This window comes from Dicentrarchus labrax, unplaced genomic scaffold (genome assembly GCF_905237075.1).
Source record: "Dicentrarchus labrax unplaced genomic scaffold, dlabrax2021, whole genome shotgun sequence".
Taxonomy (NCBI): domain Eukaryota; kingdom Metazoa; phylum Chordata; class Actinopteri; family Moronidae; genus Dicentrarchus; species Dicentrarchus labrax.
The window spans coordinates 896,815-918,847 of NW_026136721.1; the positions used below are offsets into that span (position 1 = coordinate 896,815).

The 22,033-nt window shown below is 43.3% G+C and overlaps 1 protein-coding gene across 3 annotated transcripts; it reads left to right on the forward strand.

The window, feature by feature from the left end:
• The first annotated feature begins 1,749 nt into the window (after positions 1 to 1,749).
• inhbaa (inhibin subunit beta Aa) lies at positions 1,750 to 21,066 on the forward strand. Of its 3 annotated transcripts, none has more exons than XM_051385875.1 (3): positions 1,750 to 1,897; positions 2,258 to 3,111; positions 16,640 to 21,066. In XM_051385875.1, exons 2-3 carry the CDS (start codon positions 2,547 to 2,549, stop codon positions 17,458 to 17,460), a joined length of 1,386 nt encoding a protein of 461 aa, XP_051241835.1. In that variant the 5' UTR covers positions 1,750 to 1,897; positions 2,258 to 2,546; the 3' UTR covers positions 17,461 to 21,066. The 3 variants fall into 3 exon arrangements, with proteins under 3 accessions (XP_051241835.1, XP_051241834.1, XP_051241833.1); XM_051385874.1 differs by having other exon boundaries at positions 2,287 to 3,111; XM_051385873.1 differs by having other exon boundaries at positions 1,750 to 3,111.
• Positions 21,067 to 22,033: the final 967 nt, after the last annotated feature.

Sequence of the window (22,033 nt, forward strand, 5' to 3'; positions counted from 1 at the left end):
GCCCCGGAGGCGACTTTAAAAACAAAGTGCATCGGAGCCGCCGCCGGTGTTACGACAGGTTCATGACTCACAGGTCGAGAGTTATTTAAAGAAACCACCAGTGCAGACAAGTTAATTTCCATCATACACACATGCAACGCCTTAATAAGGCGACTCAGTGAGCGGTGACCTCACACACACACACACACACACACACACAGTGATGATGTCATAACAGCGGAGGGAGAATCCCAGACATCCCAACGTCAGCGAGTAACTCTGCGTCTTCTCCGCTTCCTCTACAGTCAGATCTGACTCTGTTCTCCGGGTTCTCTAACGAACCACATGTGAGAGAGAGCGAGGGGGCAAGAGACAGTATGATGTAACAAGAGAAAGAGAGAGAGAGAGAGTGGATGAGTCGTAAACAAAACCAAGAACTAAACCTACACTCAAATTTAATTAATACATTTTTAGTATCAAAACAGTTCCCCCTTGAAAACCCCTAAAAACATTTTAAATACTTTCCATTAAATCACCTAAAATCACAGTCCCTTTACATTAGGAACCCTTTAGAAATGTCTTCAAATCTGTTAGATCTCCTTAAAAACCCATTACATGTTCTTAAAAACCTACGCAGATGTTCCCATTTAGAAGCCCCTAGAACCCACCAACACATTATTAGATCCCCAGAAGCCCCTCTGCGGGTGTTTTAGCATCTCTTTAGATCGTGTTTGAGAACTCTGTAAAACCTGTTCAGGATCCTAACAGAAGAACCCGAGAAGAACCTTTTGGACACTATTTTCCCTTTTCAAGAACTCTTACAACCTGTTTAATCCCTTCATACATTTCCTGTCCACCCGTTTGAATTCAGTCCTTTCCAAAGTTAGAAAATGCTTTAGGGTTGAGACTTTCAGGCCTGTAAGAACCGCTCAGACCAGATTCAACCACCAAATTACCGGCTCCGTTTTAAGTCCTTGGAACCTCTGCGCGATCTAGCAAACCAGCCGTTTCTGCTAGTTTCGAACGATTGCAACCAAGGATGCAACCTGTAGAATATGACACGGCCACTTTGGTTCCCAAGGAAAATCTGCTTTTTGAAAACATTCCAGCTGGGAACCATTTTTTCAGGAACAGAGCCAGTTCCCTGTTGGTGCTAAAGGACTAACCTGGACTTGAACCAGCTGTTCTCTGGTTCCCTCGCCAAAGTCTCTACGGACTGAGCTACTGGTTCTCCACTGAGAGAAGTTGTGGTTGTGGACATGGAACATGTTTCATTACAGATATAAAATCCAAAAAACATGTGAATGGTGCAGGAGTCCCTCGCTCATACCAAACTCCGCCACCGCCACCGTCGCTGCGCCTGCCACAACGCGAGAAGGCGAGACCGCACAGTCATGAACCATGATGTCATGTTGACTGGAGCTGAACAGCAACCAGACTAAACAAACTCAGACTGCCAGACTGACTGACTGATAGACAGTCAGACAGATGGACGGGAGAGTCACAGGCGAAATCCAAGTCATCCAGTTTTCCCCTCAACACGTAACTCATTCACAGCCGACCGTGGGAGGGGGGGAGGGAGGGAGGGATAAAGGAATCCCAGCCCTGCTCTGTCGAACAGAGGGAGGGGAGAAATAAATAAAAAAAGAGAAGAAGGGGGGGAGAAGGATGACTTGGATGAGTCACGGAGCGAGATGGGAGGAGCTGGAGTGGAGGAGAGAGAGAGAGGGATGGAGGGAGGGAGGGAGGTATAATTATGGTAGGAGGCTGCCAGAGTGAGAGAGAGAGAGAGGGGAGAGCAGCAGAGGGAGGGAAAGAAAGAAGAGAGAGTGAGTCCAGCCCACTCCGGTAAAACCATTCAACTGGTGAACGCATTCAACACAGAGAGAGAGAGAGAGAGAGCGAGAGAGGACGAGAGGTAAAAAGAAAGAGAGAGAGGAACTCCCTTCGTCTGGGATAACTTAACTCTCTCACTCACTCACACACACTCTGAACACACACTCTGCAGCGACTTCACCCCGGGAACGAGGATCCTCCGGCGCTCCAGAGTTTTTCCTTCTTCATCCATTCATCACATCTGAGAGTTTCTTCTTCTTCTTCTTCTTCTTCTCGTCTTGTTGTTTTTTTTCTTTTTCTTTCTTTCTTGTGACGCCTCCACATTTTCCAGCCATCTGTCCCTGACAAAAAAGATAAGGATTACTCATTTTCTCTCTCGGCGTTGTTGTGTTTTTGTTTTTTTTTTCTTTTTTGTCCTCCTCTCTCTCTTGTTTCTTTACAGCTTTTTTTCCCCCTCCGTTTTTTTCGCAGGTGGACTGTGAGCTGAGCTGAACTTTGCAGCTTCCAAACTTCTGAGGAGACAAAGACATTAAGAGAGAGAGAAAGAGAGAGAGAGAGAGAGAGAGAGAGAGAGAAGGGCTGTGGAAGGAAGGAACACGAGGAAGACTTTTCTTTCTTCATCCAGGACTGAATTTTTCCTCAAACACTTTTAACTCTTCGTCTCCTTTTGGCTCCGTCTGTGCATCTGCATCCGACAGCATCACCAAATCCAAGCCCTGGCGGCCAATCAGATGACTCCTGCCATCATGTCCGTCTTGCCTCTGCTCAGCTGGACCGTCCTGCTCCTGGTCCAGATCTGCGGCTCGTCCTCGGACCCGGCGTCTGACCTCCAGCCGCTGTCCCTGACCGTCCATCCCCACCACCAGCCACTGCCGGACGCCGCCTCCAGCAGCTCCCACTGCCCCTCCTGCGCCTTGGCCAGGATGAGGAGGAACGAAGGGGGCCCGGCGGCGGACGACATGGACGACCAAGAAGAAGTGGCGGCGGCGGCTCAGCAGGACGTGGTGGAGGCGGTGAAGAGGCACATCCTCAACATGCTGCACCTCCAAGCCCGGCCCAACATCACCCGGCCCGTGCCGCGTGCCGCACTCCTCAACGCCCTGCGCAAGCTCCACGTGGGGCGAGTGGCGGAGGACGGAAGTGTGCAGATCGAGGGGGAGGAGGAGCCGCCGGCGCGAGGAGGGCGGGGAGGCCGGGGAGGAGGGGGAGGAGCGGCGGCGGCCCAGGCGGCAGCTCGGGCTGGAGACGGCGGCGACGCGCAGGAGACAACAGAGATCATCACCTTCGCTGAGGCTGGTGAGTGCGTACGGCTCAGTGTGTGTGTGTGTGTGTGTGTGTGTGTGCATGTGTCCACCTGCTGGTGAATACACATACACAAACACACACACACACACTAACCTCTGTAATGGCCTCCTGCTGTTTTCAAAGAATAGCTCATTATCTACTTAAAGAGGAGATTTGTGTGTCGCCGTGTGTGTGTGCTGCAATGTTTTCCTGACAGTAGCAACACAGAACGAGTACGAGTCAGCGAGAGAGAGAGAGAGCGAGAGAGAGAGAGAGAGAGAGAGGGAAGAAGACAGCTCATACATGCAGTCTGCGCTCAGCTGTTAATTGTAGTCCTTCCTGTGTGACCTTTGACCTCCTGCAGGTCTTTGTAGGCGCCGGCACGGTGCTGGAAGTCGGGGCACTGCAGCTGCTAAAATCCGCAAATAATGAAAAGATTAATTCAGAAAATGTTTTTACTTTCTCCTTTTTTTACTGGTATTAATGTCATGAAAAAAAGGTTTTAGTGGGTTTATCCACTAAAAAAAAAATCATGTAAAATGTGAATAAGTATTAATCACAGCAACCGGTTTCCTTCCTTCTTAATCATTTAGTAAACTGACTCAGTGATCTATTTTAGTAAGTGTGTGTAAAATTGGTGATTTGGATGAATTTTGAGCCTCTATTATGCTTTTCGGTATAAATTCATTGTTTTCTTGTCTCTGATACTTTAGTCATTGTTCTATCACAGTGGTCCCCAACCTGAGAGTCAGGACCCCCACTAGGGGTCGCCAAAGCTTCACAGAGGGTCGTGAGACCTCCTTGATTTTAAGGCGTGTTAGAAAACTTAAAAAATATCAAAGTCGGTCTATATCTCAGCATTGAGGAAAGATTACACTGTAAAACCAGACTTCAACTCAAAAAATGTATTACATCAATAATTTTAAGTAAAACTAACTAAATGTTAACAAAACATTATTTATCAGTTAGATTTGGTCATTTTATGACACAGACTTCATTTGGATCTTTTGACTTAATGAAGAATGTTTTTGAACTTACAAAACAAAGTTTGTGTAACTTAAAATGTTCGCTGTAAACTTATTTTTTGAGTTAAAATTGCATATCACATTACAGAGAATTACTTAGTATCTAAACTCTGATGAGCTTTAAATATCAGCGAGAAGAAAACAGTGAACTGGTCAAAAAAGCAATGCAGACAGAAGAGTGTATAAAAAGTTATCAAGATATCAGAAAAACTCATCTCTGATCAATATTCACTAGAAATATCTGGTTTTATACAAACTTCCTGCAGCTGTTCGCTGTTTGTATATTTGTTTATGAGCTGATGGATAACGGCTCCCTTAAGGAACAAGGTTGGGAACCACTGGCTCTATTAGACAATTTACACTTCTTCACAAGTGAACAAAATGTCGAGCTACAGGCCCAGCCCCCCCAGGTCACCGAAGGGTCACACACATCCTGCCTTTCTTACGTGTACACCTCCAGTTTTGTGTGTTCCTACTTGTTATGTTTTAGCCATCAACTACAAACTGGCCTGATTCTCCCTTCCTGCTGATCATTTTCCAAATCCTCCATCAACTTCTTAGACTCCTGCTTTCAGTTCACGTCTGTGAGCCTGCGCAGACACGATTCATCCCGGGCACTCTGTGCTCGCTGCCATCGTTTAGTGCCGCCACAGCATCTGAGACTTGTTGATTTTTGTTGATATTGTTGGATTTGCAGCAGAAACAAAAGGAAACCCGTTACGGTGTGTGCTGTGCATTGGATTTGCAGTAATGTGACGGGTGTGTGATTTATGCTCAAAACCGTGTGAAGTCGCCGGTATGAGCTCGTTAATCCGGTGGAAACAGCGGCACACGCTCTGCACTGCTCTTTCCCAGAGCTCACCTGTCAGTCAGGCGTGTGGGTGGGACTGTGACGTCCTCTCCTTCCTCCTCTGGATTTTCTGTTGGTGCAGTTTCTGTAGGCGAGAGTCTGGAACAGCAGATGGAAAAGATTTTTATGAACTGGATCTGTGGAGACAGGCTGAGAGGAGCAGCTTTCTTTAGAGGACAACACAGGATTTAATGCTGTTTAAAGAGTTCCTCTCCGTGGATAAATGATGAATTATTTCACTGTTAAAATACATATGTAAATAATTGAATTCAGAATCATATTAAGACTTTTTAAAAACATTTCGTATTGTCTCCTGGATGCAGTCTGATATATATGGTGACTTATATATACTTCACATCTACAACCACACGTAGTTTTCAGATAGCTTAGCTAATGTTAGCAAAGGTTTTGTTAAGTATTCGTAGCTCATACTGAGAGGACTTTTTTACATTAAATAAATAATAATGCACAGTAACATACATCGTTTTTACAGGTTTTTTAACGCACCATAATATCAAGAAGGTCGAGCACATGTGGTACCTACGCCTGCTCCGTTCGGAAGATTTCGAATAAAAATAAATTAGGTCAGAACACGAAACCGGTTTTAAAATCTGGACTGAGATTGTCTTTCCCTCTCAGGCTCCGATTGTCTGATCGGTAGACGTTGTCGGCAGCAGCCTGCAGACAACGCTGAAGGCAAAAACGTATGGACATAACAAAGCTAAACATTGAACTCTACTCCTGTATAGTTTCACATTCATTCAATAATGCACCAAATGCCTGCCCTACCTTTGTTATGTAACTTAAAAATAATAACTTCAGACAATTTTTGTCTCTTTTTAGGTGTCAGGAGTGAAAATGAGTCATCCTCAACATTTGTTGTGTTCTTCTTTCAGAATGATGAAGACAGTTGGAGAACAATTAGATAGAAAACAGGATGAAGGCTGTATAGGATGAGTTTTTCTGGGTAACTTCCCGACAGATATTTAAACATTTTATTATGCATGTAGCTGCCATTGAGCCCCGAATGCTTACAACGTCTGGCTCTGCCTCTGGGTTTGAAGTTAGTTGATCTTTTGTCGACCCTTAAATCCACCCCGACCCTCTTTGAGGCTCACAGTAACCTGACTAGTAAAACCTTCAGCCACTAGAGGGCAGTAAACAAAAACTAAAGAAATTCATCTATGAGCTAAAATAGGCTAAAAATCTTGTTGTAAGTGTTGTAGTTTTAAAAGTACAATATGTAATTTCTGCCGCTCTCTTCACCACCATTGGCGTCATTGCAGTCAGCTTCTCCCGGTTAGGATTCCTTCAGTGTTCATGGTTCAGGAGGTTTCTACCGGGAGCCCAATGATCCACAGAGGTCTCCTCCTCTCCAACACAAACAGACCCGCTGATTAAAACCACTAAACACACTGAATAAAGCAGTTCCACCTTAAACACACTGAATAAAGCAGTTCCACCTTAACAATCACTGCTTCTCCCACGCTGTTGGACAGACAAAGGACGAGCTGCTGCTAACGTTAGCTCAGCTTGTTTCTCTGATAACTTAAGATCCAGACGTCCGATGACTAAAATCCTTCACCCGGTTCAAATCTAGAGTTAAAAAGCACCAAGATCTAAACAGTGGATGGTAACAATGTTAATTCAATCAACTCCATATAGAACATTGCGAGTTTATACCTTTATATCTTTAAATTAAAAAAAAGACCTTGTTGTTTTTCTAAGATGTCACACAAACCCCGCCGTGAGAATACTTTGCACCCAGCCAGTCCTGGGCTTTGTTAGGAATAACTGATGCATTCAGGGACCTCAGCAATTATTTTAGGCGACGGAGATGGCGAGTAAGGGAGCGGAGGGAGGACTGGATTCTTGGCGGAGACGAAGTGTCAACCTCCGTTTAGCAGCACAATATCTATCTGTCCGCCGTTCTGTTTAAATTCCTCCCCTCCGTCCCTGTTTATCTTCCCCTCTTCTCCCTCGCCTCTCCCCGCACACAGAGGACAATTAGGCTAATTGAACTTAATTGAACACATCATTAGCGACATTCCACAATCCACTTTCATCTCGCTCTCCGCTGCTCCCTCTAACCTCGGTCTACCCTTCCCTCCGCTGGCAGACAATAAACCGCTCATTGTTGGATCTATTCTGGCGGTCTGGTCCGTCTGGGGACTCGAACTAGCAACCCTGCATTGGGCTCGGAGCCGGTTCACTGACTTCTGACAACTGAGAGGAAACAGTGATAGAAAGACAAAAGCGTCTGTCGGATATGAAAATAAACTATAATTAGCATGTTTCCTTTCTGTTGCTCACATTCTTCTTTTGATCTTCTCTCGTCTTTTTCTTGGCACATTTTATGTTTATTCTCCATCTTTTTCTTCTTCCACAACTTCCTATCTCCTGTTCTTCTCTTCCTTTTTTCTGCCCGTCCATCACTTTTACGCTTTAGCGTGTTTATAGTGTGTTTACGGTTGTGTCCGTGCAGTCGTAACGTTGTTTGAATCCCCTTGCCGTCGCCGTCCCACCCCATCGTTTGGCTCTGCTTTGATGTTTAACCGGCCGCCAAAGATGCTCTATGTCTGCAGAGATGAATCACTCGATAGTAAACAGCTACAGATTGTGTGTAGACCTGCAGAGCACTAACACACCAACCGCATATGCAGTCCTGCTGCCCCAAATACTCACCAGAGCACCAAATGTGGATTAATCCGCCACTGAAAATAGTTCCCAACAAATTTCCTGGCATTTGTTTGATAAAAGAGAGACTGCTAACATTAGCTAAAGTTTGGCAGACGTTCCCTTTTGTTCATATGACTCCAATTGTTTACTAATTGGAGGAGGTGTCGTGATGAACCGTAACCGCCGTTTCTCCCGTATTTCAAGGCCACCTCCCGTTTTATTGTTTCTCCTGGGAGAGTCCCGTAATGTGCACATCCCTCAAACAGTTACAAGTCTTTAATGAGATTTTGGGTTGCCAGGTTGTGAAAAATCCCACCAACATTTAATAAGATTTAAATCATCCCCTCAAGGACCCTAAAATGTTAATAAACATATTTTGATCTGATGTATTAACTGTTATAAAACCATTAGATACAACTCACAAATCTTTTATAAAAGGTGTCATATTAGTAATAATGATTGCTCCTCCTGCTACATAACAAGTTCCCTGTGTGTCTTCTGGTTGCCAATCAATCAGCCAATTGATGTTCCCGGGAAAAATCCTCAGAGTAAGACGTCTCTGTTTTCCCTCCTCTCTGCCAGCCGCCCGCAGTGAGTGGTGGCTTCGCTAAATACAGGCGAGTTCAAACGGGGAGGAACCAGTGGGCAAGAGAGAATTAGAGAGGGAAGGAAAGCGTCTCAACCTTGGTGACCGTCCCTGAGTGACTCCCCGCTCGTCTCACGCAGAGAGACGCCGGTCAGGTTTATATTTATTACAACTACCCGGTCCCAGTATGAGACTGGTTGGCTGGGAGACTCCCAGTGTGTGTGAGAGCAGCTGTATGAGGAGAAACCCTTCACTGTAACAGGAAGACGGTATGACGTTGTGCTGATCACAGTCTTTTGATTAACGCCTCCTCATTGGTTGGTCCGTATCAGTGTGTCTACTTTAACTTTAAGGTATTAACGTGGTCCAAATGATAAATCAGGTAACTTATTTCCAGCACTGACGGTGTTATAAAACATCTGAGCGCTCCCCCGCTCTCATTATAAATAAAGCAGCCCCGGGAACCCAGACAGACAGAGGAAGTTACAAGCTGGCACTTCAACTTCAATTTAGCTCCAAACTTTATTGTCCCGAGAGAGAAATCTGGTTTGTAGACGAGGCCTGAAAATGAAAAGCATGCCATGAAATCACTTTAAAACAATGAAAACACAATAAAAAGGGACGAAAACATGTCGGAGAGCAGCTGAAGTCTCACAGTCTCTCTCCTTTGTTGTTGAATTTCACTGCTTTGACAAACCACTTCTAGCACACAAAGCACGCGACAGGACAGTTATAGTCAACACTGTTAATCATCAGACCGCTTTTCAAACTCATTTTGTGTTTTATTGTTTGACAGCAGCAGGAGAGCCACAGAATCTATCACATAACAGCCAAACAACAAAAGAAATTACAAAGAAATTATCCATGTAAACAGTTTCAACAATGTTTGTGAGTTGATATAACTTCATTACAGTGAATTATTATATTATATTTGAACTCTGATGAGCTGAACACAAACTATTAGAACAATGGCATCAAGGGAGAATAAAACAGTGAACTGGTCAAAAAACTAAACAAGATTGTATAAAAAGTTCCTAAACATTTTAGAAAAACTGATCTCTGATCAATATTCACAGGAAATAATCAAAAATAAAATGCAGCTATTGTGTTCACCATCTGCTCAAATAAGTTTTATGTTCTGAGGGCAAAAATGTCTCTTTTGAAAGCTGTTTGTTTCATTTTACAGTTTTATAATAGAAATATATAAACGGCATCAAAAACTGTGAAACCTCATTTAGATGAACGCGCTTTGAACTTTCCGTGGAAACGTCTTCGCCTCCGTTGGAACCGTCTGCAGCAGCTTCACATAAACTCTCGTCCATTTGAGCTTTTGTGTCACGTGGTCTCTAACTGTGTCGTTGCATGCAGTCTGAACACCTTCGGGCTGCACTTTACTTTGATCTGAATTAAACACAGAGCTCAGCTGTGATTGGTTACTGTACCTGGCGGGTGTCTTCCGTGTTTGGGACCCTGTCAGGCTCCATTTGAGGGATTCAGGGCTGCTTGATGATTACAGCTGCAGCTGACCATTGCTTCCATTGATGAATCTGCTGATTATTTTCAGTGTCCCAGCAAAAAAAAAACCTCAAAACATCGTACATTTTTAAAAAGAAACTTTAGGCCCGTGAAAGCCGTGGAGGGAGCGGAAGGTTTAAATTGAACCTACAGAAACCGACTGAAATGATTAATCAACTATTAGAATAGTTGCTGTTTCCTTTTGATTGACTAACCGATCAATCATGTGTCAGCAAACAGTGATCAATGTTTTGTTCTTATTCAGTTTTACTGGAGAAGCTTTTCATCAAATTATCTTCTAATCGATGATCGAACCCTCGCCGCTTCGCTGCAGCTCCACCGTCGTCCTCTTCTCGTTTCTGTTCCTCTGCTTTGATCCGCCCAAATGAAAAGATTTAAAAAGCTTCTTCAGAACCACAAAAGGCTGAATTACTGTTTGTAAAGTGTGTGTGTGTGTGTGTGTGTGTGTGTGTGTCCTCCAGCTGACGATGACAGAGTTTGACATTCCTCTCGTCAGACGGCGAGGACGCTTTAATGCCTCCTCGCTGCTTTTGTTTACCGGCCGTTTGACAGCGTTACACAGATTCAGTTTCACATCCAGAGCTGCTCACTGTGTGTGTGTGTGTGTGTGTGTGTTTACTCACGCTGACTCACATGTGGTGCCAATAAGGGCCGAGCAGGGCGTCGACTCTCGGGGGATCTGCAGCAGATTTCTGTCCCACGCAGGCGAGGCCGAGCCTGACAGTCCGCACTGAGGGCTTACCCGCCCCTGAAGGCCTGTCACCGCTTAGATCATCATAGAAACACTCTGATCTGATCTGACGGGTTTTTAGGGGTTTGGAGGATTCCTGTGACAAAAGGTGGTTCAGTTTATCCTGTAAACCACGCCGCCGCCACTTACGCGTATTTAAACTCCTGCAGGTAAACATGGACGTTTGTTCTCCGGATTCAAACCTGTGACAACTGAAGTGCTGCATGCTGTGTGTGTGTGGTAAGGGGAGTGGTGCGACCCACCCCGTCCATCCCTCCTAATGTAAACTGAAAGCACAGAGGAAGCTGTGAGGCTTTCAATGGTACGAAGGAGAAAAGAAAGACACTGGTACACTGTAAAAAAATCATTGTGACATTTTATTCACAACACGTTTGTAGAATGATTCAGACATCCTCGTACGCTTCCTCCAAAAACATGATCCGATTTTTCATTCTTTAAATGAATTATTTAAGTTAAATAAAGCCATTTACCCACCAACTAGGTCAACGACAGTGTGTTACATCCTGACCCTTCTCCTCTAACCTCAATCCGCCCGCTAACGGCAGATACCGCTAGCAGCAGCTAATCAGAAGTTAGCTGCTTTAGCTAAAGCTATCTGTCCATCAGGAAACTCTGTAAATCACTCATCGGAGTTCAAGGTGAGGATGTCAGAGGGAAAACTAGGCAATACTTTCTCCATAAAATCTGATTCCTTTTCAAATCCTACAGAGGGAAACTAGCTGACCTGTTAATAGCTAGCTAGCTAATTTAATTTTAGTGTAGTTTATTGTTTGTCAGGAAACTCTAAAATACCTTTAAGAATACCTGAAACAGGACTTCCTGCTGCTGCTGGACAGAAACTGGAGGAGCCGTGTGAAGACAGAGGAGATAAAATCTGAGTTTTCACCCAGGAACAGAGCGCGGGGGGGCAGTGTTTGATCCCTTTAATGTAAACCGGACGGACAGAGGGGAGACGGGGCCGTAGATTAATGCCACCATTAAAGCGGACAGAGAACGGCGTTTGGACAGGAAGTCCTCGTACGCTGATCCGTCACATCTGTCAGACAAACGCCCAAAAAATACCTCCTCTTCCTCGCCCCTTCCTCACCCCTTCCTCCCTCCTCTGATGTAAAGACCATTGTCCATTTAGGAGTGTGGGAACTTCTTCTGCAGTTACAGGATAAAGTAAAGCTGGAATATAAATAACACACACACACACACACACACACACCTCCTCTTCCTCCCAAAAGGCCACGGTGCTTTCAGGTGCTTCTCGTCAACCTGCAAAGTCAAAAAACCTTTAAGTTTTGACTTGAACACATGACCATGTTTCTTACTTTACGAGTTGTTGAGAAGCGCCCAAATGCACCAGATTGTCACCGTGCATTGTGGGATATTGGAGCTTTGAACTGACTCCTGAGAGATTATGACAAAGAATCTTTAATTTGGCAGAAATGGGCTTCCATACAAACATAATGACTTCCTTCAATTGATATTTTTTTCAGTGGGTTTGGTAGAAGAAAGAAAGGTTTTGGTGTCTTTTGGAAGTCATGAGTGTCTGTACTGTGTGTGTGTGTGTGTGTGTGTGAGTGTGTGTGTGTGTGAGTGTGTGTGTCTGTGTGAGTGTGTGTGTGTGTGTGTGTGTGTGTGTGTGTGTGTGTGAGTGTGTGTGTCTGTGTGAGTGTGTGTGTGTGTGTGTGTGTGTGTGTGTGTGTGTGTGTGGATTATGGAGGATTTAATAAGATTTATCACAAACCAAGAGTTCCTTTTAACAACATACCGATCGGTGTTTGTGTCACATGTTGGCAGGATCTCTTGTTTAGCTTTGTTAGCCGCTCAGAGAGGCTCCGCCTGATAAATCAAATCAAAGTCATAATACGCCCCAGGGGCTGATGGGAGATTCAGGAAATGTTTGGAGGCTGCTGCCGATGATGATGATGATGATGATGTTTGGCTCAGATGTCAGTTTATCGTTCCTGATGCGTGCGTCAGAGAGTCGAGACGAAAAGTGTTTCGCTGAAATGATGTGAAGATCTCTGCAGAAGTTATAAAGTCTTCTCGCCGGGACCCAGAGGAGGTGTTGTGGTGTACCCCGCCTTGTTGATTGTTAATAAGAGATAACAGGAAAACACCGACCTGTTTCCTGCAGAATAACTGTGTGTGTGTGTGTGTGTGTGTGTGTGTGTGTGTGCTCAGTCTCCCTCCCTCTACCGCCGTGCTGTCCAAACACACTGAGACAGAGCAGACAGGGGCCAGAAATCAGCTTTTATGAGTTGTTGAGACATCAGTTTGTAAAGATCAGTCTTCTGTAAATGGAGGGGGATTAAAGAGGGAGAGAGACAGCGAGAGAGAGATGAGCTGTGAGGAGAAGAGTTGCAGACAGAGAGACAGACAGGAAACAGAACCTGTCTGAGTGTGAATGAGCTGCTCAAACTTATTTCTAACTTATTAAACGTGCAACCGCGAGTTGGTCTCTCGCACTAGAGCGCTAATGTGGATTAATCCACCGCTGAAAATAGTCCCCAACAAACTCAATAGGAAACCGTTTACTGAGCTAATAAATTAAGTTTTCTATAAGGCTCAATACTATCAGACTGCTTTTATTGCGACCAATGGAGCTCCCCCTGCTGGCCATTCGAAAGAATGCAGGTTTAAGACACAGCAGGTTGTTGCTGTAGGTTGTAAAATCCTGCTCGCAGCCTCACAGAGACTTCCTAATGACACGTTGGCAGCGAGGAGAATCAGCCGAGCGCCGTCCGGTAGTAGTTCAGTGTGTCCATGCGGAGCTGGTTATTACTGTAATGTGTGATTATAATATTCTAGCAGCTGAACGACAAAAAAATACTGTAAAATAACAAAATAACTGATTAAAATACAGTTTATAGCTTTAATTTTACATTCAAATAATTAATTAATTAATTAAAGATATTTACAGTGTAAACAATAAATCCAGGTGAACTCTGCTTTAATACAATAATCAGACTTACATTTACAGCAGAGTGCTGTTATTATTGGATTGTTATTATTTTAATGTGAATGTTAAAAGTTATAGAAGTGTAATAAAAGTCATTATCTGTGAGATTACAGTAATTATTGCTGTTTACACTGATAACAACTGTATTTGGACAGTTTACCTTATACACTGATAAACAACATTTATTCAACTTCCATCATTATACAAGAAAAAAAAATCACAGGATATTTTTGTAAATTTATGAATCGGTATTAAAATCAACTTGCAGGGCCATAAAAGAAAGAAAGTCCACACTCCCTGAGAGTGAATGCATCAGACGCTGTCGGTGTAATTTCTCTCGTTATCTGAGGAACTCAAACTAACTCTGGTTAGTTTCTCCTGCTGCTGGACTGTGAGATAAAGTTAATACTTTGTTAATATTCAACAGTTGCACTCTTCAGACTCCTCAAAGTGTTATTATAGATCACAAGGTCTCAGCATTTTGTTCATTTCTGTGAGGAAAAGTAAATTAAATAGTTATTTTTAAAGTGGATTATTATTCAAGATTGAACCTGAACACAGTGTATATTATTATTATTATTATTATTGATCGCAGTGTACAGTGCCAGAGCTTCAGTCTCTGATCAACAGCTGATAGATCAATAAACAGTGAATCTGTTCTGAAGAATATTAAGTCTGATTGTTAAAATGATAAAAACCCATAATACAGACTTTTTGTAATTGTGTAAAAAGTTCCATAAACAGGAAATAATCTGCTCAAAATTCATCCAAATCTCTGGTCTTCGTGCAGTGATTGAGTTCACTGTTTGGGCTCATTGATGTTGATCAGCTGTTCTCTGCTGTTATTGATACTCATCAATAGGAAATATACAGAGCTATATATATAACTCCGTCTATGATGCATTCACTGTCATGAAGACACAGAATATGAGCAGACTGATCCTCAGCAGCGTTATTAGCGTCACACTAACAGATTGGCCTCCGTTAAAACAAAGACTTCTTCTTGTTCTTCCTCCAGCAGCTTGAATCCACATCACAAACACTATTCTAAGAAACGATGAATGAACGAACGGGGCTTTTATTTTCTAACCTCGCTGAAGTGATGATGATGTAAGTGAGATAATCGCCTCCGAATTGTCGGTTAAACGGGCGCTAATGGACTCGCTAAAGTGCCGGGCCGCCTCCGCACACGCGCACACGCAGAGACAAGCCGCCCATTCACACCGTTTAACAGAGCATCACTGCTGCTGACATTCATAAACTCCCCAAATCGTGACTTTGATTTTCTGTATGGACGCCCACGAGCGAGAGACATTACAGAGAGAGAGAGGGAGAGAGAGGGAGGGAAAGGTGATGCAAACATGTTATGTAACAGCGGTGGATGGTAATTGGGTCTTCAAACCAGTGATTAGCTCACTGACGGGCTGCAGGTTTCGAGGAAATGCAGGCCTGGACGTGTGTGTGAGACAGGAAAATGTAAGACAGATTTCCACAAAGAGTGTGTGTGTGTGTGTGTGGACGCAAATTCAGCCAATCCCTGCAGTGTTTGGGTTAGGGTTAACTTTCTGTCAGAAGAATGAAGAATAATACAGGTTGATCGTAAAATGATCTCGAACAGCAGACAGCCCCTTCAGGAGGTTGATATACGATATGTGTCGTCGCAGCCGCCATATTGGTGAGGTCAGAATGCGTTAGTGATCAATACTGAGAGATTCAGACTGGACGACACAATCAACTGTACAAACACACAACTGGATCATATTTTATGGAGAGAATATTGTCTGGTTTTCCCTCTGACGTCCTCCACCAACTGCTAATGTAGCTGCTAATGTAGCTGCCGTAAGCGTTAGCAACTGAACGGGGCTCAGCAGCCTCCCGGTGAACACAACCTCCGAGACAGACAGACAGAGGACAGTCTGACGACAGCGGTACCGAGGTGATTGATGGAGTTTCCTGATGGACTTGTTGCTAAAAGAAGCTAACTGTCAGCAATAGTAACGTTAGATGTTGAAAATAGCTCAATGAGAAAAGCTACATCAATCGTTAACAAGGTAGTTAGCTGGTGTTTTTCTAACATTGGGCTGACTCAAGGTGTGACTTTATATATGTCACTTTTATCTTTTAACAATCTTCAGAGTTTGGTCTCCTTCTGTTACCGGAGCAACGAGCCAAAAATATGAACCTTCATACAAACAAAGATTTGAACAAAATAAGTATTTACACGCTAATCAGCTCGACTAAAAACCAAAACCAAATCCTTTGACTCGACTACGTGCGGAGGACAAAGAAGTGATTTTCTTTTTTTTTTATCTTTGAAAACTGAATATCTTTGAGTTCTGGCCTGTTGTTCGGACAGAAATGTGATTTCTGGACGATCTGCATGAACCAGCAAACACATCTGCCTTCCAAATAAAACCTGTAACCAGTCACAGCTTCTCTCCTGCTGACTCGCAGCTTTTAAACTTTCCCATAATTCACTGTGAGGTAAAGATTAAACTCTGTAAACGGTTCGCTGCCGCTGTAAATTCAGCAATGACAACGGAGCTCCTGGTGGGAACCATTAGCTGCTTTAAACGCTGCCTGACTCCAAAACCTCCGACCACTGCTGCTGAGTCAGCAGGAAGTCCCTGCAGCCGTGTGTGTGTGTGTGTGTGTGTGTGTGTTAGAGATGATAACATAATGATAAGTGTGCGCTGTGTGTGTAGCTGCAGTGTAGCTCAGATGTGGCCGCAGTCATTGTGTGTCTGTGAGGCGTTCATGGTCTTTGTGTACGTGCAGTAAAAGTATGATGTGTTCACTCACCCATCGTTGTCATGGTTACCTGCAGTTTATGGCAAATGGCGTGCTCCCACCGAACGCTAAGCAAATTTTCACCTTGCGTCACTCGCACAAGTTTACTTGCGTAGTAATCTGGTTCACAGCGGCAGCAGATGTTTCTGTGATTTAATGTCAATAAACGGATCAATATGATGCTGAAGTAACGACATCGTGATGGCGATTTATAAAACGTTGGTTCGAGCTTGGTTGATCAGGGCTATGCTAACTTAGCTCATAGTAAAGTAAGACAGCTGTGAAGTGTTGAAAATATGTGTCAGCCAATCAGAGCCCAGTTGTGCTAACCCTCTGTCTGTCTGTCTGCTTGCCTGTCTGTCTGTCTTAGGTGAGTCTCAGGGCACGGTGAACTTCGTCCTCTCTAAAGAAGGCGGCGACCTCTCTCTGGTGGAGCAGGCGAACGTCTGGCTCTTCCTCCGCTTGGCGAAGACCAACCGCAGCCGAGCCAAAGTCACCATCCGCCTCTTCCAGCAGCGCCGGCTTCCCAACGGGCGTCTGTCTCTACCGCAGGACGACCTCCTCCTGGCGGAGAAAACCGTGGACACCCGTCGCAGTGGGTGGCACACCTTCCCAGTGTCGGCAGCGGTGCAAGCGCTGCTGGAGAGCGCCGAGAGCATGACACTGAGCCTCAGGGCATCCTGCCCGCTCTGCGCCGACGCCGGCGCCACGCTCGTTCTGGTCTCCGGCAACTCGGAGACATCGCAGCGTGCCAGCCAGCGTGAACAGTCCCACCGGCCCTTCCTTATGGCCGTGGTCCGGCAGGAGGACGGCGGGGACTCGCGGCGCCGCAGGAAGCGTGGGCTGGAGTGCGACGGAAAGGTCCGCGTCTGCTGCAAACGGCAGTTCTACGTCAACTTCAAAGACATCGGCTGGAACGACTGGATAATCGCGCCGCCCGGTTACCACGCCAACTACTGCGAGGGCGAGTGTCCATCCCACGTGGCGAGCATCACCGGGTCCACGTTGTCCTTCCACTCCACCGTCATCAGCCACTACCGCATGCGGGGCTACAGTCCGTTCCAGAACCTGCGGTCGTGCTGCGTGCCCACCCGGCTACGAGCCATGTCCATGCTCTACTACAACGAGGAGCAGAAGATCATCAAGAAGGACATCCAGAACATGATCGTGGAGGAGTGCGGCTGCTCGTAAACCCAGAACCGGACCGGACCTGGACAAAATGGACTGGAGGGGAGTGGAGAGGAGGAGGACATCTGAACCCCAGAGAGAGGGAGGAGGTGACTTTATGATCGTCGTCACTCGAGGTCGCTCTCTGGGAGTAAACTCCTCTCCGTCCTCGTCCAGCAGAACTCAGAAAGAGTCTCAACGGCACTTTCAGACAAAACAAGAAAAGAAAAAAAAAGCTAGAAAAAAAAAAGAATATCTAATATATTTTTGTTACCAGAGGAGGGAGTGAGGCTTATTTATGTGGCTGAGACGTTCAAGCACCACTCGACCCGTCAGACATCGGAGAGACGAGGTGCCTGAAAAACTACTAACAAAAAAAAATCTCAAAACTATGCAACTTGTTTCACGTATTACGATCTTATTTTACTTTGTTTACTTTTTTCAAAACGTACGAGGAAGAGAGAAGAAGACTTTTGTATTATTTTTTTTGGAAGTTTGTAGTGTGTGTGTGTGTGTGTGTGTGTGTGTGTGTGTGTTGAGAGATACTTGAAAGAAACAAGTTGGCCCGGCTGCTGGAACCAAACACTTCTTTATGTTACCATGGTTACCGTGTTGGTGTTATAATTATTATTGTCAGTAAGTAAGTATATTAATAATATTATTATTGTTATTGTTGTTAATAATAATATTTGTGTGGCTGCATTTTGTGTTATTATGTCTGTTTTAATTATTTTAATTTTTTAAAAAGAACATTTTTTGCACTATAGCGACACTCATGCTCAGATTAGCCGGACTGAAGAGAGCGGACAGACCGGAGCTTCCTGTTCACGGCGGGCTCACGGGTTTCCTGACCTTTCCTCTGAGCTCCAATAACAGTTGAACAAGCCTCGGTCAACTTCCTCCTTTCCTGTACTTAGATATGCTACGTGCTAGGCTAATCTATGTTCAAAAGACATTTTGAAGATGGCTAGAAGATAAAAGAGACATTTATGTAGTCACATCTTAAGACAGCAAAAACTTAGCCAACAAGCTAGCTAATTTACATCCACTGTTAGCTAGGTAATTAGCTATGTTGCTAGTTAGCATTTCCGGGCACTAATGAAATACACAAATGAAAACGTAGTTATAGTAAATATTTTATTCCATTTCTTCAATTAGATCCTCCTCAATGTTACACTCAGGACCTTTAAGATGTATTTATACATTTTTTAAAAAATACTATTGTCTTTTCAACATGAACAAGCCTAGCAAAAGGGGCGGAGCTTAGTCTGGGTCAAAAATCCAAAAGCAGGTGGACACGGTGGTACGGAGTATCTCGTACTCATTTGTAAGTATTAGGGCTGTAGCCAGGACTTTTGAAAAACTAATAAAGTCTATAAAATGACTGAAAGTAACGATTTGGATTTTTTGTTTTCTTTTTTAAATGTGTTAACTGTTACGTTACATTGTAACAGACATTTTATGTCCAACATAGAGGCCCATATGTTCCCCATACTGCCAGAAAATAAAAATCTGATAAGCAGAAAAACTTTTATTTATTTATTTATTTATTTTTGTTGCCATTAAAGTATTCAAATTTCTAGTATATTTAGTCCAAAACTCCCAGTCAGTCCCACCATGTGTAAACTCTCCCCATGGTCCCATAAAAACACAGCGCAGTTGATCTGAATGGATCCTACAGCGCTGCCTCAAGTCCTTTGAATAAAATCTCCACCAAAACTCACATTAGAAGAAGTGGAGACGGATATTTACTTTGTATTTCTAGAGAGAAGTTGGCGGTTCTCCCATTAACTTCAATGCAGTTGCAGTTTTTAATTAACTTTAATTGCCACAGCTAGTGGCAATTAAAGGAACTGCAGGTAGAGAAACGTCATCTGTGGAGGCCTCTGATTGGATAAACCAAGAGCTAACACGTAGGTGATACCTAGCGCCAGTCAGTTAGCACCCAACGCTAGCAACTATACATGAAACACGGAGCGATGAAGTAATAATCCCGCTGGAAACTGCCACAGCGCTTCGGGAACTTCCTGTCTGTCCGGTCACATGCTACGAGAAAGTGGAGGATGAAAAGCACTTAGAAGAAGAAAAATTTAGATTTGGTTCGTAAATAAAATTCTAATCTCATTAAGTTAAAACGCAAAAATACAACAAGAGATGTCAGTTTAACGGCAGTCATCTTATGTCCTTTCTGTTAGCGTAAATATTCGGTGACAGCTAGCCAACCCCTAAAACAAACCCCTTAAAATCACTTCTATTTTTGTCTCTGGTGGATGTTTACAGTACATTAAGGTGATTAGCATTATTAGCCAAGAATCATTATACACACAAAAAAAGAGAAAGATTTAGCGTTTGTATCGAGGGATTCATGCACGATTTTAATGTCTTTTGTGGATGTTTTTAATCTGTTATGAATGTGACACTTTATTTAAAACATTTGTTAAAGTATCTCCTGTAGAAAAATTTGCACTTTGGATAAACTGAAGTCGTATTTTCACACGAATAAACATTAATAACAATGTAAACCTCCACAGAGCCTCCATAAATCAACCAATAAATCCTGTAAAGCTGTTTTGTGAAATTCATAATAAATAAGTGATTAAAGTGATACCAGACACACAGAGGGTTAACATTGTGTTCTTTCATTGTCACACCAGGGTTCGCAGTTAAATACGAGGATTCCTGCACATTGAGTTTAAAAAGAGAAAACGTTTTTTTGTTTTTGTCCCGTTTTAGTTTGCTTTAGAACACCAAAGAGTCGAGTTTGTGCACTTGTTTGAGTGAGAAAAACTGTTAAAGTTACATTCAATGATGCTGAAAAAGAAATAGTTCATTTACAACCTGATTTATGTGTGAGAGACAAAAAACAAAAAAATACAGAAAATGTAAAATTGTGTCGAACTGCGTCTCAAAAGTTGCTTTCATGAAGAGTTTTATTCAAGCTTTATAGTTTCAGATTCATTTAGATTTTTTTATTGAGTTGTGATGTTTTTACTTTGTTTCTCTTTCTACCTGCACACCAAGAACTCAGTTTCCCACCATTCTTTACATTAAAATAAACTGAAAAAGACAATCCACAGTCGCCTTGTTCTGTTTTTTGGGAGAAAAACAATCAGATTTCAGAGTGTTTCTGTGTTGTGTGTGTTTATATTAGTATTGTCGACTTGTTCACCAAATGTTTTGGAGTGTTGGTCCCCTTTTTAACAAAGTCACGCGTGTTTTTAGTTTCTCTTTTTGTTGGTGGACCTTCTTCTTCTGGACTTTTAGGGACACGGTCCATCCTGTGTGTACATGGACGCGTACAAAATGTCTGCAGATTTAAAAAAAAAGCCTCAAAAAGAAGCAAAACAAAAGGAGAAAAAAAAGGTATAAAAGAAGTGGTTGTATTTTGTTCAGATTTTGTTCTTTTGATCGAGACAAAAAATACTGACACTGAACGAAGTGGACAAAGAATAAAAAGTCTATTTTTTATTCTGTATATATGGAAATCAAGATTCCAGTATGTTGCATTGCTTTGTTGTACAAATCAAATGTGCTTGTGGCATTTTTCTAATCTAATTTATTTTACAGTATTGTTCTGTTTTTTTGTTTTCTGCTTCACCATTAAAGTTTAAAGGATGTACACAAATGAAATGAGTCTTTGGTCCTTTAAATCTCAGGAAGAAAATACCTCACTTCTTCTGCAATTAAAACCTTATTTCATTTGTCCTAAGGCTAAAGCCAACAGGTCCCAGGTTATGATATCATGCTAACAGACCGAACCGAGCTGCTGCCTCTCTGATGTCAGATGACTAAAATCCCTCATCTAGTGTCTGTTTATCTCAAAATGTAAACTTTTTATCTCATATTTTTTACTTTCTATCTTATAATTATATAATTTTCACACAACATGAACATTTGTTTATTATCAAGGCAACGTTTTTATTTTAGTTTTTGAATCTACTTGCGCAAATGGGGTTCCATACCAAACAGTCATAACACAAACAGTATTTCCCAATTATTATTATTATTATTAGTAGTAGTAGTAGTTTCTCTGACGTTGCTAACGTTAGCTACTTAACTTAGGATCCAGACATCCGATGTCTAAAATCCTTCATCTGGTTCAAATCTAGAGTTAAAAAGCACCAAGATCTAAACAGTGGACGGTAACAATGTGGCTTCAGACTGGATAAACAGTCAATGTATGACAGCTTCTGGCAGACAACCACAACGCTGACGCAGGCACAAAGGGGATATGACGCCATCGACAGGCGACCGGTGAAACGCAGCGTTACCTGAATAAAATGACAGATTTCTCTGAGTTTGAACATTGTTGGAAACATTTGGGATAATGGAAGAACTCAACTACATATTAGTGTGACATATTGTAGTTTTAAGCTCCTTGCAAGTTTTTGGCTCACCTGCCTTGTTAAACTGCCGCTGAGCTGTTCCAGCTCTAAATGAGCGTTCGGGGTCGAGGACGCTGGAGAGACTCCAGTCAGCGAGGAGGAGGCGCAGCAGGAATTCATTTCCCCACACCGAGGAAAAAATGCCAGCTCTGTTGAAGCTGTGATACATGAGGCGAGAGGTTGAAAGGTCGTCAGCAGTTTCCCCTCGCTGC

Coding starts and splice junctions, on each gene's coding strand:
- inhbaa (XM_051385873.1), top strand. CDS start 2,547: ATGACTCCTGCCATCATGTCCGTCTTGCCTCTGCTCAGCTGGACCGTC. Junction 3,112..16,639: donor CATCACCTTCGCTGAGGCTG/GTGAGTGCGTAC, acceptor TGTCTGTCTTAG/GTGAGTCTCAGGGCACGGTG.